Here is a 16,451-nt window from a genome sequence, read left to right as displayed (position 1 = left end):
CCTTTCTCCTCCCTTCGTCTCGGTATCCTCCTCCCAACGATGGGGATGTTGACGTGAGGTCGTAGGCAGGTGAGACCAGCTCTGGGTGCAAAGGAAGGGCAGGTGGGGAAACTGAGGCTCAGCAAGGCCAAGGACGCCTGGTCACCTAGCTGGTGCCCCACCCAGTGTTAATCAGAGAGGCCCAGACGTGACTTGGTGCCCTCCCCCCTTCCCTTCACAGCCCGGGTGGGAGTGTTGTGATAACCCACAGCCCCCGTTTCCTCCTGGCCAGGAAGGAGCCAGGCAAAGGAAGTATTAAGAGGAGTAATATAAACACTTCCCCCCTCCCCCCTGCCGTGGCAAGGTCTAGAAGGGGCAGAAGCCACCACCCAGAGCAGACCAGCCAGCAGAGCAGTGCTGGTGCACCGGGCAGAAGCCGGGAGGAGATGGGCTTGGCGATGGAGCACGGGGGATCCTATTCACGGGCAGGGGGCAGCCCGAGGGGCTGCTGGTACTACCTGCGCTATTTTTTCCTCTTCGTCTCGCTCATCCAATTCCTCATCATCCTGGGCCTCGTCCTCTTTATGGTCTACGGCAACGCGCACGTGAGTACCGAATCCAACCTGCAAGCCACCGAGCGCCGGGCTGACGGCCTCTACGGCCAGGTGGTGGGGCTCACAGCCTCCCAGGCCAACCTGTCCAAGGAGCTCAACCTCACCTCCCGTGCCAAGGATGCCATCATGCAGATGCTGCTGAACGCCCGCCGCGACCTGGACCGAATCAACGCCAGCTTCCGCCAGTGTCAGGCCGACCGGGTAAGTCCACAGGCCGGACACTCGTCCTGGGGAACCCCGGGCTGGTCACCTCACCTCTCTGAGTTTCACTTTCCTCGTTCATGAGACAGGGACAGTCACAGACCCTACATTTTGTGTGCCGAGCCCATGTAGAATAGCAATGTGTATTTTGTCTGTATAGCTCGTGCAATATTGGGGACACACTTAGACTAAAATATGATTTGTGGTCTATCTGGAATTCAAGTTGAACTGGGCATCCGGTCTGTTATCAGACCTAGGCCCATGGCTTAATGTGTATAAAGCACCCAGAATGTACCGGCACACACTAGCTGCAAATAAATGCTCAAGAGTGTTGGGTTCTTAGTAATTAGTATGAATGGCTCAGGTTTGCCTGAGGCTGGATGTCCGCTTAGTCTCTTCATTGAATCCCAGGAGGTAGGGAGAAGTTTTAAAACCCTTTTGCAGAGGGGAAATGGAGGCCTAAGAGAAGAGGTGGCTTGTTGGGGGGCGGGGGGCAGCAGGGAGCAGAAACAGGCAACCCTGGGTCTCGTGGAGAGTGTCATCCCCCCTTGTACCCCCAACTCCTGTCAAACGCACTCAACAGGATCCTCCATGTTCTCACACATACACGATTCCTCTGAGGAGGTCCCGTTCCTGGGAGACACTAAGGAGATGGTGCCTCCTCAGACTTTGGCTGGTACAGGGTGAGAGAAGGGATGGGTAGGGGAAGGGAAGGGTTGGGGAGAGGGCCAGCCTCTCCTTCTCCCACAGGAGGTGTCTGGGCTGTTTGGGGCAGGGGACCGTGGAAAGAAAAGGCCTTTACTGGGGCTTCAGACCACCCAGCCCCTGCCGCTGGGCAGGAAGGATGTGCATAGCTCCCCTCAGAACTGCCCAGGCAAGGGTGAGGTCTCCCCATCTCATTCCCCCAGGACGGGGAAGGTCTCCCCTTAGAGCCTCAGAATAAGGTGAGTCCCCCTCAGACCCCCAAATGAGGCAAGTCCCCCCTCACACCACAGGGCTGGACCATGTACCCCCTCCAATCCTCCCCACCCCTGACAAGGGCAGCCCCCTCAGACTTCTCAGTTCCTGGGTATTGGCCCTTTTGGATCTTTCAGGACACGCATGGACTTCCGGTCCAGGAGCCATTAGGAATCCCAGGATCATAAAGTTTTATTCTTTTGTTTTTTGGTTTTTGTTTTTCATTTTTGGCAGTGCTGCGCCAGGATCTCAGTTCCCCCACCAGAGATGGAACCCATGCCCCACGCAGCGGAAGCACAGGGACTTAACCACTGGACCGCCAGGGAAATCCCTTTTTTGTTGTTGTCTTTGTTTTGGGGGGTTTCTGTTTTTATCATAAAGTTTTAGACACTCACACGCATCTCCGAATCCCGGACGGCCCCATCATAGAATATTAGAAATCTAAGAATCTGCCTCTTTACAACTTTAAATTTTGAAAATCGTAGCTTCGCGCCCCCCACCCCACCCCCCGCACCAAGTTGACAAATTCCTCTGGCCTGGAACCTCAGAGTTTTCTCCAAGGACCCCCAGGAAGCAGGCACTGATGCTGGGGAGTAGCCCCACCCCTGCCGCGGCAGCCCCACATGTCTGATGGTACCAAGTACGAATTTTGATCTTTCCCTGATCCTGGTGGTGCTATGAGACGGATTTTTTTCTTAAATTCTCTGCAAATGCAGTTGCATTTCTGGCTCCGAGACCCTGGGAGAGAAAGGGGAGATTGACTCAGTGTGGTTTTTTTAGGGTATGCCCCACTCTGCCTGGGTCAAGGAAGCACCTCCATCCAGGATGCATGCGGGAGAGATTTCTTTTTTCATGGATTTTTCTTTATCCAGCATTCGTAATCATCTTTTTGATGGTCAAATTATCCTGAAATAGGCCAAAGGAACACCCGCAATCTGGCTCCTGTGTCTTTTGACAGAACTCCACTAGTCTTTGAGAGCTTCCTTGCTTTATGTCCTAACAAATATTCCAGAAAACCCTTCGGATTGTTTATACTTGTTCACTAATCTATTAGTTCTCTTCCTCTGAGTCCAGGGCAACCATGGCTACTGGAAAGTGAGGGAGAGACTCCTGAATTACTTCATAAAGATGTACCTGAACACTCCTTAACAAGAGAAGATACTTTTTTTTTTGTATTGTCAGATTGCGCTCGTTCTAAGTAAATATTCTTCTCATCATCTTGACGTCTGATAACCTGAGCAGAAAAATCCTTCTGTTTTTTTTTTTTGCGGTACGCAGGCCTCCCACTGCTGTGGCCTCTCCTGTTGCAGAGCACAGGCTCCGGATGCGCAGGCCCAGCGGCCATGGCTCACGGGCCCAGCTGCTCCACGGCATGTGGGATCTTCCCGGACCGGGGCACGAACCCGTGTCCCCTGCATCTGCAGGCGGACTCTCAACCACTGCACCACCAGGGAAGCCCCCTTCTGTATTTTTGGGAGCCATTTCCTCCAACTGGAAGAAAACCTCTTTCTTACTTCATCTTTGAAACCAACTCACACCCTGAGAACTTCCCTTTCTGTAGTTAAGGCTTTTGAAAACAGATGTCACTGGAGCTTCCAGAGCTATTTCTGTCCTCCCCCATGCCCAGGTCATTAGGACAGGGCCAGCTTCCAAAGGAGTAAGGACAAAAATTGACAGAAAGTCACACCCTCTTCACCCTTCATACCTTTACTTGTTATAGTTCTGCAGAGCGTTCTGTTCCAAAGTTTTAAAGACATAAAAAACGTTATAGGGCTTCCCTGGTGGCGCAGTGGTTGAGAGTCCGCCTGCCGATGCAGGGGACGCGGGTTCGTGCCCCGGTCCGGGAAGATCCCACATGCCACGGAGCGGCTGGGCCCGTGAGCCATGGCCGCTGAGCCTGCGCGTCCGGAGCCTGTGCTCCGCAACGGGAGAGGCCACAACAGTGAGAGGCCCGCGTACCGCAAAAAAAAAAAAAAAAAAAAAAAAAAAAGTTATAAAGTTAAAATGTAATTCACATGCCATACAATTGGTCCATTTCAAGTGTACATAACAGGGACTTACCTGGCGGTCTAGTGGTTCTGACTCACACTTCCACTGCAGGGGACACTGCAGGGGGACGGGTTTGATCCCTGGTCCGGAAACTAAGATCCTGCATGCCGTGCAGTGCAGCCAAAAAGAATAGTAATAATTAAGTGTATATAATTTTTAAAAAGTGTAGGTGAAAGAATAAAGTGTACATAACAATGATTTTTTTTAGTACATTCACAGAGCTGGGCAACCATCAGCACAATTCAGTTTAGAACATTTTCATCACCCCCAAGAGAAACCCCGTCAGCAGTCACTTCCCATTCCCCCTCACCCAGCCTCTGACAAACACAAATCTGCTTTATGTTTCTGTGGATTTACTTACTCTAGATATTTCATTTAAGTGGAATCATGCACTGTATGACCTTTTGTGTCTGGGTTCTCACCCTCAGCATGATGTTTTCAAGGTTCATCCACATTGTAGCATGTGTCAATGCTTCAGTCCTTTTGATAGTCGAGTAATATTCCACTGTATGGGTGGATCACGTTTTATCCATTCATCTGTTGATGAAACACTTGAGCTGTTTCTACCTTTTAGCTACTGTGATTAGTGCTGCTGTGAATATTTGTGTGCAAGTTTTAGTGTGAACATATGCTTCCATTGCTCTTGGGTATATATACACCTAGGAGTGGAATTGCTGGGTCATAGTGTAATTCTATGTTTAACTTTTTGAAAAACTGCCAGACTGCTTTCCAGTGTGGCTCCACCATTTTTACATTCCCATCAGTACTGCCTAGGAATTCTGTTTCTCCACATCCTTACCAACACTTGTCCATTCTAGTTTTTTGTTTTATTTATAGCCAGCCTAATGGTTGTGAGGTGATATCTCATCATGGTTTTCATTTGCATTTCCTGATGACGGAAGATGATGAACATCTTTTGATGTGCTGGTTGACCTTTTATATATCTTCTCTGGAGAAATATCTATTCAGATGCTTTGCCTATTTTTCAATTGGGTAGTTTTTTATTATTAATTTCTAAGAGTTTACTTTTATATATTCTGGTTACTATTCTCATCATCAGACACACGATTTGCAAATATTTCCCCATCTATGGGTTGTTTTTTTTCCCTTTCTTAATGTTGTCCCTTCACTCACAAAAGTTTTTAAGTTTAAGTCCAATTTATCTGCTTTTTCTTCTGTTGCTTGTGCTTTTGGTATCATATCTAAGAAACCATTGCCAAATCCAAAGTCATGCAGAGTTAACACCTGTTTTCTTCTAAGGAGTTTTATAGCTTAAGCCCTTACATTTAGGTCTTGGACCCATCTTGAGATAATTTTTGTATATGGTGTGAGGTAGGGGTCCAAATTCATTCCTTAGTATGTGGCTGTCCAGTTGTGCCAACACCATTTGTTGAAGAGAATCTTCTTTCCCATGAAACGATCTTGGCAGCTGTATTAGTTTGCTAGGCCTGTCCTACAGTACCACAAATCAGGTGGCTTAAATAACAGAAACTTATTTTCGCACAAGCGCAAGATCAAGATGTTGGTGGAATTGTTTCCTTCCCACGCCCATCAGGATCTGTTCCATGTCTCTCTCCTTGGCCTGTTGATGGCTGTCTTCTCCCTGTGTCTTCACATCATCTTCCCTCTGTGCATGTCTGGGTGTCCAGATTTCCTCTTATAGGGACCCCAGTCATATTGGATTAGGGCCCACCCTAATGACCTCATCTTAACTTAACTGCCTCTTTAAAGACCCTGTCTCCAAATACATTTACGTTCTGAGGTTCTGAGAATCAGGGCTTCAACATGGGAATTTGGGGTAGGGGACACAATCCAGCCCATAACAGCATTCTTGTCAAGAATCTGTTTTGGGGGGGAATTCCCTAGCGGTCCAGTGGTTGGGACTCAGCGCTTTCACTGCCGAGGGCACAGGTTCAGTCCCTGGTTGGAGAATTAAGATCCCCCAAGCCACACAGTGCAGACAAAATCCATTTTTAATTGGCCGTAAATGTTTTCAAGGTTCATTCAAGTTGTAGAATATATCAGTGCTTTGTTCCTTTTTATTGCCAAATAGTATTAATCATAACTTTTTTTTTTATCTTGGTTGACTAAAATGCCTAGGGGAAGAGGTGGGTTTTTTTTTTTTAATTATTTATTTATTTATTTTGGCTGCGTTGGGTCTTCATTGCTGCACGCGGGTTTTTCTCTAGTTGCGGCGAGCTGGGGCTACTCTTCGTTGCAGTGTGGGGACTTCTCACTGCGGTGGCTTCTCTTGTTGCGGAGCACAGGCTCTAGGCACATGGGCTTCAGTAGTTGTGGCACCTGAGCTCAGTAGTTGTGGCTCTCGGGCTCTAGAGCACAGGCTCAGTAGTTGTGGCGCACAGGCTTAGTTGCTACGTGGCATGTGGGATCTTCCCAGACCAGGAATCGAACCCATGTCCACTGCATTGGCAGGTGGATTCTTAACCATTGCGCCACCAGGGAAGACCAGGTGGGGTTTCTTTTAACTTTTTAAAAAATTGAATGAATGAAAGATCCTTTAAATTCTACAGTGCTTTACAGTTTTCAAAAGTTTCACACACATGACTTCATACAATCCCATAATACCCTTTTAAAAATGTCCTACCCCTATATTCCCCCTCCCTTCTTCCCTCTCCCCACTGGTAACCACTAGTTTGTTCTTTATCTGTGAATCTGCTTCTGTTTTGTTATATTCACTAGTTTGTTGTATTTTTTAGATTCCACATATAAGTGATATCATACAATATTTGTCTTTCTCTAACTTATTTCACTTAGCATAATGCCCTCCAAGTCCATCCATGTGGCTACAAATGGCAAAATTTCATTCTTTTTTTATGACTGAGTAGTATTCCATTGTCTATAATCATAACAACTTTTGACGATCAGACCCACATCCCCTGTAGAGAAGCCGTGTCCTTGTGAACTATGCCAACACAGACCACCTGGGTGCTGGATCTGGGGCCCCAGCCCTGAGAATTTGGGCAGCGCTGGGGGCAGGGGGTCCCACAGGAGCCGGACACTGAGCTCTGTCCTGTGTCTCGTCTGGTCAGGTGATCTACATGAACAACCAGCGATACATGGCTGCCATCATCTTGAGCGAGAAACAATGCCAGGAACAACTCAAGGAAACTAACAAGAGCTGTGATGGTGAGTGGGTTAGGGTTACAATTATGGACAGTGGAGAGCAGGGTAGCTGACTCCCCACCCAGTCTCTTGGCAACCCCCAACCTTCCTGACTCTTATGGTCCTATACCCTTAGCTTTGGCCCTCACGCTGAACCAGAAAGCCAAGACACTGGAGGTGGAGCTGGCAAAGGAGAAGGTGGTATGTACCAAAGACAAGGACGGTCTGGGGTTGGGCAAGCGAGTGATGGAGGAACAGCTGGCCAAGTGCAGCAAAGCCCAGGAGCAGCAACAGCAGGAGAGACAGCTGGCTGAGGACCGTCTGCAGAAAGTGCAGGCCCTCTGCCTCCCGCTGGACAAGGACAAGTTTGAGATGGAGCTGCGCAACCTCTGGAGGGACTCCATCATCCCGCGCTCCCTTGACAGCTTGGGCTACAATATGTTCCATCCCATTGGCTCAGAACTGGCCTCCATCCGGAGAACCTGCGACCACATGCCCACCCTCATGAGCTCCAAGGTGGAGGAGCTGGCCCGGAGCTTGCGGGCTGGCATCGAGCGTGTGACCCGTGAGAACTCGGACCTCCAGCGCCAGAAGCTGGAGGCCGAACAGGGTCTGCGCGCCAGTCAGGAGGCCAAGGAGAAGGTGGAGAAGGAGGCCCAGGCCCGGGAGGCCAAGCTCCAGGCTGATTGTGCCCGGCAGACCCAGCTGGCCCTGGAGGAGAAAGCAGTGCTGCGGAAGGAGCGTGACAACCTGGCCAAGGAGCTGGAGGAGAAGAAGCGGGAGGCTGAGCAGCTCAAAATGCAGCTGGCTGTCAGCAACTCGGCCCTGGACACCTGCATCAAGGCGAAGGTGGGCCAGGGGTCCCTGGCTTCAGGTCGCATTGGGGGTGGGTCTGGAGGCCAAGTTGATGGTGATGTTGAAGTTGGGTTTGAACTTTTTTTTTTTTTTTTTTTTTTTTTTGCGGTACGCGGGCCTCTCCCTGCTGTGGCCTCTCCCGTTGCGGAGCACAGACTCCGGACGCGCAGGCTCAGCGGCCACGGCTCACGGGCCCAGCCGCTCCGCGGCATGTGGGATCCTCCCGGACCGGGGCACGAACCCGCGTCCCCTGCATCGGCAGGCGGACTCCCAACCACTGCGCCACCAGGGAAGCCCTCTTTCTTTTTTTTTTTTAATCTTGGTGTTGAGGTTGGCTTCCCAGTCTAGGTTGGGTTACTTAGACTCACTTGAGAATTTCACTGATGTTAGGATTGAGGCCGAGCTTGGAATGGGGATCAGCATTGAGAAAAGGTGTCGGGTTAAGACTGGATTTGGAGATCGGGTGGCTGTCAGGTCCAGGGTTGAGTGAGGGGCAAATCTAGAACTGTGGTTGCTTTGGGATTGGGGTGAGCTGAGGCACTGAGGGTGGATTTAGGCTTGAGGCTGAGGTCAGACATGGGTGACTGTGAGTCTAGAATTGGCTTTAGGATTATGGTTATGTATTAACATAAGGATTTTATCGGCATTAGGATTGGGGTGGAGTTTGGATTGGGAATGACATTAAGAAAGGGTTAAGGATTGGGGTTGAGTTTAGGAAGGCAGGTGGGCCTCAAAATTGGCTTAAGGTTAGGATTAGGGATTCATCCAGTGTTGGTGTCAGGCTTGGGATGGGTTTGAGTTGAGTTGAAGGATCAGGGGGCACCAGGTTAAGGATTGGAAGTGATACTGGGGTTAGGGTGAGGGTTAAGGCAGGTCTAGAGAAAGGCTTGATGTGGACTCTAAATTTGTGGTTAGAGTTGGGTCAAGGTGAGTTCTTGGTGACTCCTGTGTCTAGAGTTGATTTGGGTTAAAGTTAGGGTTCCATGTAAGATTTCATTAGTCTTAGAATTAGGTTGAGTTTGGAGTTTGGATTGTGAGGAAAGGTTAAAAGTTGGGTCAAGGGTCACATGCAGGGTGGCTCTTGGATCAAGGATTTGGTGAAGAGTAAAGCTAGGGTTTCAGTGGGTTTGGGATTGCATTGAGTTGAAGCTGGAGTTGAGGCTCAGGCAGGTGTAGGTTGTTGGTGAGCCTAGAGATGATTAGAAGTTTGGGGCCAAGGGCAGATTCAGAACTTCATGGGCATTAAGATCGGAATTGGCGGGAGTTCCCTGGTGGTCCAGCGGTTAAGACTCTGAGTTTCCACTGCAGGGGCTGCAGGTTCGAACCCTGGTTGGGGAACTAAGATCACACATGCTGCATGGTGTAGCCAAAAAACAAAAGGAGTCAAATATGATGCTGTGGGCTTCCCTGGTGGCGCAGTGGTTGAGAGTCCGCCTGCTGATGCAGGGGACACAGGTTTGTACCCCGGTCCGGGAAGATCCCACATGCCGCGGAGCGGCTGGGCCCGTTAGCCATGGCCGCTGAGCCTGTGCGTCTGGAGCCTGTGCTCCGCAACGGGAGAGGCCACAACAGTGAGAGGCCCGCGTACCGCAAAAAAACAACAAACAAAAAAAAACGATTGGAATTGGCATTGACCATGGGCTAGGAGTTGAGATTGGGTTGCATTTAGGGTGGCTGGTGTTAGGATATATTTGATGTGAAGGATTAGGTGACCTGGGCTTCGAGTGCGGGTCAAGACTGGGTCTAGAGTAGAAGCCGAGTGGATGTTGATCTTGGGCTGAGGCTGGGCTGGGGTTCTAAATCAGGTAGAGGCTGAGGTCTGAGGTTGAGCTGGGGTTGAGTGTGGTATTGGGAAGGTATTTATGGGTGGTCGTAGTGGAGTGCAGGGCTGGGACTGAGGGAATGGGGGTGGGGGATAGATTTTTCATAGCAGCTGGGTCTAGGGGATGGGTTATGGTCAGAATTAGACATAAAGTTATGATCAGATCAGGTTTGTCATTGGGACTGGGTTAAGGTCAGGCTTTGATTCTAAGGGAGGTTCTGTTTTCAGGTTGGGATCCGATTTTAGGTGACTGAGTTCAGAGCTGGTTTTGGATTTCAGGCTTGGAAAGATCCTCTCAGGGTCCTTCAAGGGGTGGCATTGAGGATCGAGGTCCAGTTGGTTTACAGAGTGGGTCAGCTTCAGTCTGGAGCAGGGCTGGGTTGGGTAGATGGACTCAAATGGGGTCTTGGATTGGAGTCAGACTGGCACCGAGGCTGTAATGGAGACCGTGGCAGGACCCCTGCAGAGTGGGGTCTCTGGGGGCTGCCAAGGGAAGCCGGTCCCTGAAGTCCCCAGTCATTTGAGGGCAGGTGTCTACAGGTGATTATATATCCATCATCACATGTGTCCTTCTCCATGGGTATCTGTCTGTTTTTTCTGCCCTGGAAGGAACTCAGGTCTCCAAGGGTGTGGAGAGGCAGGAAACTCCCTGCGACTCGTGTTTGGGAGCCCTGGCCTCCACCAACCAACCTCCTTTCACTCTTCTTCCCACAGTCGCAGCCAATACCACTGCCAAGACCTGCAGGCCCTGCCCCCAATCCCCCGCCCATTGGTGAGTGACAGAGGTCAGAGCCAGGAGAGGGGGGCGGATTCCACCTTGTATCCTGGGTTGCCTGCCCATTCCCTGACCCTGGAGCGGGGCGGTGGTGGGGGGGCGCGGTTTTACTAAGGCGTTAGGTCGGGGCTGACCCCTCCCTCTCTCGGCAGACCCAGCTGGCCTAGAGGAATTCAAGAGGAGGATCCTAGAGTCCCAGCGACCCCCTGCCAGCAGTGTCTTAGCATCAGTCAGGTGAGGCTCTGGACAGGCTGAGACAGTTCAGTCTCAGACTTTGGATGAGGCTGGGTACAGGACTAGGGGTGGAGGGAGGCTCGTATCACACTTGTTGCTTCCTTAATCGAGCGCTTGCTGTATATCAGGCCCTATGCTGGACCCAGGGGACACAACAGTGGCCAACACACACACAGTTCATTCATGAAACTCCCTGAGTAGTGGGCCAAAGAGACAATGAAGGAGGCAGGGTAAGAAGAGTGACCAAGAACCTACCACGACTGGATGCTTACTGTGATCTTGGCACAGTCCTAAGCACTCTGCCCAATTAACTCATTTAATCCTCAGAATCCTAATCTGTGGGTGAACTACTGTTATCCCCACTTTCTGGATGAAGCAAATGAGGCACAGAGAGGGTGTGCATCGTGCCCCAGGTAACACAGCCAGAGCTGGGACATGAACCTAGGCGATCAGACTCCAGACAGGAAAGGGAGGGCCTGGATGAGGAAGGGACCTTTGAGCTGGAGGCTAGACAAGAGCTGGCCTGGGGGAAGGCAAGGGGAACAGTGCTCCAGGTGGCAAGAACAGCCAGGACAAAGGTCCTGTGGCCAGACTAGGGTGGCAGAAGGGAACAGAGCCGAGGAAGGGGAAGAGGGAGAGCAGTGTCTGAGAGTGACCCTGGGCCTCTCACTCCACCCTTCTGAGCTGCACTTTCTACTTCTATAAAAATGGGGGTCTCTGAAATCAAAGGCATGCAAAATGCTTTGCAGCTGTCAAGTGCTGTCCACACGTGGCTGGAGCAAGGAACCCAGGGCCTCAGTGGGGAGCATCAAGGGTACCTGGCACACGTTCAGGTGATGGCTCCAGGCCTTTGACCCCCTCACTGCCTCCCAGGGCCTGGTCATCTGTTGGACGACACCCTGTGTGTCACAGGGAAGGTGACTCAGACCACAGCTCCAAGAACACACTGTGCTCCCTCCAGGGTCGCTCCTACACCCTCCCCACCGCCCCCACCCCCTACCCTGTTCAGGACCACACTGCTGACCTAAGACTGGCATCCCATTTGCAGTTTAGGACCTGAGGTTCGAGGAGGTGTGTGGGATTTTTGTCAGACCCCTCTGATCCCAAAGCCTGTGCCATCAACAATTTTGCCACCAGGCTATTGCCAAGCTAGGTCTATTTCAGCCCCAGCATGCTAAACAAAGCCCTTGGGGCCAAAAAGATTTCCAAACGTCTGTCATTAACTCCCCACGGTCCTCCGCACCCAGCTCCATCTTCACTATGCCTCTTCTTACATACTCCCTCTGATGGGGAGCTCACCCCCTTATGGAAGTGGGTCCCCTCGCTCTGGATAGCTCTGCCTGGGAGAAATCCCTCAGCCTCGGGCAGCCTGCAGAGAGGGAAGCAAGGGGGTAGGGAGAAGACCCTGCTCTGAGCAAACAGTTTTCCTCTCTCCATCTTGGCCTGAAGCCATCATGGCAAGGAAGGAGGTTCTATTATTATCCCCATTTCTCAGAGGAGGGAACTGAGGCCCCAGGGAAGTGATCAGTCTGGGGTCATGCGTCAGCAAGCCAGGGCTGGAGCCAGGCTCCCAGTCCAAGCCTGTCCCGGTCCCAGCTGAGGATGGGGAAGCTCTTGACATTGTTTACCCCAAATGACGTACCCCCCCACCCCCCCGCCGTGGAGGAAACAATGTGTACTTAAGCCTGGGCCCCTCCTGCTTCTCTCTGCAGTATCACAGGAAGGGCTTCTGGCCCATGGGCTCCTGCCTTGATTTGCCTTCCTCTGAGAGAGGGGCCGGGGATGAGCAGGCTGGGGTCTTCGGCTCTGGTTTTGAGCCCCAGCTCGGCCAGGCATTCAGTGGACAGCCAGTGAGTTGACTGAATCGTAACGTCCAAATTTTATATGCGCCCAAAAGGGGGCCAGATCCGAGGCCCCGCATCAAATCACCCACCCCATGATGGGGACTGTTGATTCCTTTTCCACTCTTATTCCTTCTGGACCTCGAGAAAGTCTGCGCTGTTGCTAACTCGCCCTAATGCCTCCCAGACCCTTGCAGCTCTCCCTTATTCACAGAGGGAGGGCAGACCCAGGCTCCGGCGTCAGCTGCATTTGAGAACATGGTCTTGCTTTTTCACTGAACATTTTTAAGTGGTTTTCTATTAATGGCAAGTGCACCAGCTTTCCTTTAGATGGTAAGACTGAGTATCCTTTGGAGATCAACTTATTTAAATTAAAAAAAAAAACAAACACAGTGGACGTGAAGACCAATATTAAGTGAATATTGGTTTAGCGGCTACGTGGCTGGAGATGGCACAAGTCACAGTGTGGAAGGTTGAAGGTGGGAGCCCAGCCCTGTCTCTGAGCCGAGCACACAGAGAGTGTCGATTCAGTTTCACCGCCATCACTATGACCATTTGTTTTTTCATTCAAACCATATTTCTTGAGCAGCTGCTGGGTGCTGAGGACACAGGGAAGAATAAGGCACAGAAATCCAAATCCCCACCCTCGTGCGGCTGACAGTTTAGTGGGGGAGATGGAAGACAAACCAGCTGAGTGAGCCGTGATAGGGCCCCTTGGTGATGAGTGAGAGAAAAGGGGTGAGGGAGCTTGAGGAGGTTGGAATTTTCCAAGTGGGGGGGGGGCAGAGCAGGCTTCACTGAGGTGGTGACATTTGAGCAGAGAACTAAAGATGAGGGAGGAGCCATGAGGGGATTCTCAGCAGGGTGCACCAGGCAGTGAGCACAGCCCGTGCAAAGGCCCTGAGGCAGGACCATCCATGCCGTGCCCGTGCCCGGTGAGTTTGAGTGAGGTGGCTGGAGCTGAGTGATTGAGGGGAGAGTGGGAGGAGGTGAGGTCAGGACAAATCAGGCAGGGCCTTGGGGCTGCAGTGAGGACTTTGGGAGCCCTGGGAAGGCTGTGAACAGCAGAGGATGTGACCCGACTCAGGTGTTCACAGGCTCATTCTGGTTGCTGTTGTGGAAGGTGAAGGTGGGAACCTGGGACAGGGGTGAAGCGACTGTGCTGGTGCAGATGAGCAATGGGGCTTAGGAGCCCCAGTCTCTAAAAATGGCCAGGGATGACCCTCCCTTGCAGGCTGGTGAGCAGGAGTGGTTAAAGGATGTCTGTCAGGGCTGCCCTGGAGCCTGTGAATCCTGGTAGAGGACAGAGCCTGGAGTTGGGAAGGGGGGGACCAGAGCCAGCCAAGGAACGTGAGGCTGCGGGGGCCCCAGGGAAGAGCCAGGGAAGGAAGGGAGGGGGCCAGCGGAAGCAGGACTTGGCAGAGGCCCCCACCTCCCCCATCAGGAAACAGCCTCTGAGCCAACCTCTGACCCCTCGTGAGAACCTTTGGCAGGCCAGGAGGGGGAGGGGCATTCCAGACGGCGGAATGGCTCCTGCAAAGGCAAGGAGGAGGGGTGGAAGTGAAGTGATGGCTCTGAGAATTTGGGGGGTACTTTGTCAGGTTTTGATTCCCCAGTGGGGAGGCCTGGTGGGGGCATAGTGGGTGGAGCCTTGAATGCCAGATACAGAAGATCTGGCTTTGTCCCGAGGGCGCTGGGGAGCCATGGGAGCATGTGAGTAGGGGCAGGCTCATTAGAAAAACCCTCCTGGGCTTCCCTGGTGGCGCAGTGGTTGAGAATCCGCCTGCTGATGCAGTGGACACGGGTTCATGCCCCGGTCCGGGAAGATCCCACATGCCGCGGAGCGGCTGGGCCCGTGAGCCATGGCCGCTGAGCCTGCGCGTCCGGAGCCTGTGCTCCGCAACGGGAGAGGCCACAACAGTGAGAGGCCCGCATATCACAAAAAAAAAAAAAAAAAAAGAAAAACCCTCCTGGGAATGAGTGAGGGGCCCAGTCTAGGTCAGTTCTGTGTAGACCAAAGAGGGAAACTGAGGCCCTGCCTGGGGGACGGGGGCGGGCCAGGGACTTTGGGCAAACACCCAGGATCCCCAGGGCCTTAGGAAGCAAAGGGAAAAGAGTCAGACAGACTGCAACAGAGGCCTGGAGCACAGGAGGTGGCCCCTCTGAACCTCAGTCTATATAATGGATAGGCACACATCTCAGTCCCACCTGTCCCACAGAGGTTCAACAGGACGAAATCTAAGGGGAGCTTGAAACCGGAAGGAGCCCTAGGGTTCTTGGGAGCAAGAAGGGGCCCAGGGTAAGAGGCAGGCCCAGGCGAGGTTTGTCCTGCCGTCTGTCTGTCTGACTGACTATTGTATCTCCATCTCCTTCCTGCCCCAGTGGCTGAGGAGGCTCTAGGCCCCAAGGACCGAGGGGTGGCCCCGACTCACCGGTCTGGAGACTAGGTGCAGCGAGACGCCCACGGCGAGGGACACAGCCAGGGTGGAGTCAGATGACGCACGTACACCAAAGTGGGCGCCCTTGGCCTGCGTCCTCTGCTCATCCTCCGCCACACCCCACCCACACCCCCTAACACTCTCTCTGCACCACACAATCCCTCACCCACTAGACGCCGGGACGACGTCACAGATGCAGTGACATCAGTCACACAGACGTGGTGGTGACGTCACACAGAGACAAGGCAATGACAGCACAGAGATACACGGCGACATCACACACGCACTTTCTGCCCAGCCCTCGCCCAAAATCACATCCCTTCGTGCACGCGGATCAAGGCACCCACAGCACCCCACTCATCTGGAGCATCTTAGCGCTCCAGGTCTGGGGGAGTGAGAACAGGAAGACGTTCACCTTTGTCCTCCCCTGAGAGTTTCCAGGCCCCCGAGAGAGGGAGCATCTGGTCCAGGGGACCCCTCAGAGCCTGCGAGGGTGCTGCCCCTTCAGTCTCTCTCCCCTCCATATCCAGCCCTGCCTGTGGCCCATATAAATGTTAGTGGCACTAAATAAATGTTATCAAATCCCTTCAAAGACTCCAGAGTCATGATTTCTGCTTTGAAAAGGCACCACCAGGCTCTGAGTGAGAAAAAAAACTAGAAATAAGATGAAAGCTGAAGAATCTCGTCCCCAGCGTCCCCAGCTCAGAAGACCCTTCAACCCGGAGCAAACGTGAGTAGACACCAGCTTCCCCCAAGCTGTAGGCATCTCCATATGTGAAGAGAAATGGCAAAATCATAGTCAATAAGGGTTTCATGAAACGCCAACAAAACCCCACATTGTGACAGCATTCTTGTCAATTAAGTGTTTTTTTTTAAAAAGCAGATTTTTTTCCTATTTTTTAAAAAAATAGCAGATATTTCAAAAGCAGTTTCTTAAATAAATACAAATAAAAAGCGGTTTCTGAAAAAGCAGATTATCTATTTGTAGCTTCTGTTTTTGCTAGGTTTGCAGAGATTCCCCCAGGTACAGACAACAATTACTGAAGTACCATAGCCTGTTTTGCAGGAACTCCTCCTCGCCAAAATGATTCCAGAACAATATCACAAAAGTCCCAGGCATTTGTTTTGTTTGAGGGTTTTTGGTGGGAAGATGGGATGTTAGAAGGGGCACCAGCGTCCAGTTAGGGAGCACTTCAACTGACCGATCACTAAATTAGCAGGAAGCCTGGGAAACTTTGCACATTAGAGGAACACGGGGAAATCACAACGTACCCAACAGACTGGGGGGAGAAAATGTTAAAAAGCTATAATACCGACTGCTGGTGAAGATGTAGAGAAAAGAGCATTTTCCTATACGGAACTGGTAGAAATGCACATCTCATCCTGGCCCTTCTGGAAATTAGTTTGATGATATTTAATAAAAATGAAGACAGGGAATTCCCTGGTGGTCCAGTGGGTAGGACTCTGCCCTTTCACTGACCAGGGCCCAGGTTCAATCCCTGGTCGGGCAACTAAGATCCCGCAAGCTGTGGGGCATGGCAAAAAAAAGAAAAGTGAAGACAT

General features: G+C 51.7%; 1 protein-coding gene across 1 annotated transcript; it reads left to right on the top strand.

The window, feature by feature from the left end:
• Positions 1-15,474, top strand: PLVAP (plasmalemma vesicle associated protein). The gene is made up of 6 exons (XM_059060614.2): positions 1-794; positions 6,851-6,947; positions 7,060-7,772; positions 10,315-10,372; positions 10,528-10,609; positions 14,833-15,474. The coding sequence occupies exons 1-6, from the start codon at positions 426-428 to the stop codon at positions 14,837-14,839; spliced, it is 1,326 nt and encodes a 441-aa protein (XP_058916597.1). The 5' UTR covers positions 1-425; the 3' UTR covers positions 14,840-15,474.
• The last annotated feature ends 977 nt before the right edge of the window (positions 15,475-16,451 follow it).

This window comes from Kogia breviceps, chromosome 4, assembly GCF_026419965.1.
Source record: "Kogia breviceps isolate mKogBre1 chromosome 4, mKogBre1 haplotype 1, whole genome shotgun sequence".
In the NCBI taxonomy this organism is placed as follows: Eukaryota; Metazoa; Chordata; class Mammalia; order Artiodactyla; family Physeteridae; genus Kogia; species Kogia breviceps.
This window is presented reverse-complemented; position numbering and strand designations above follow the sequence as displayed.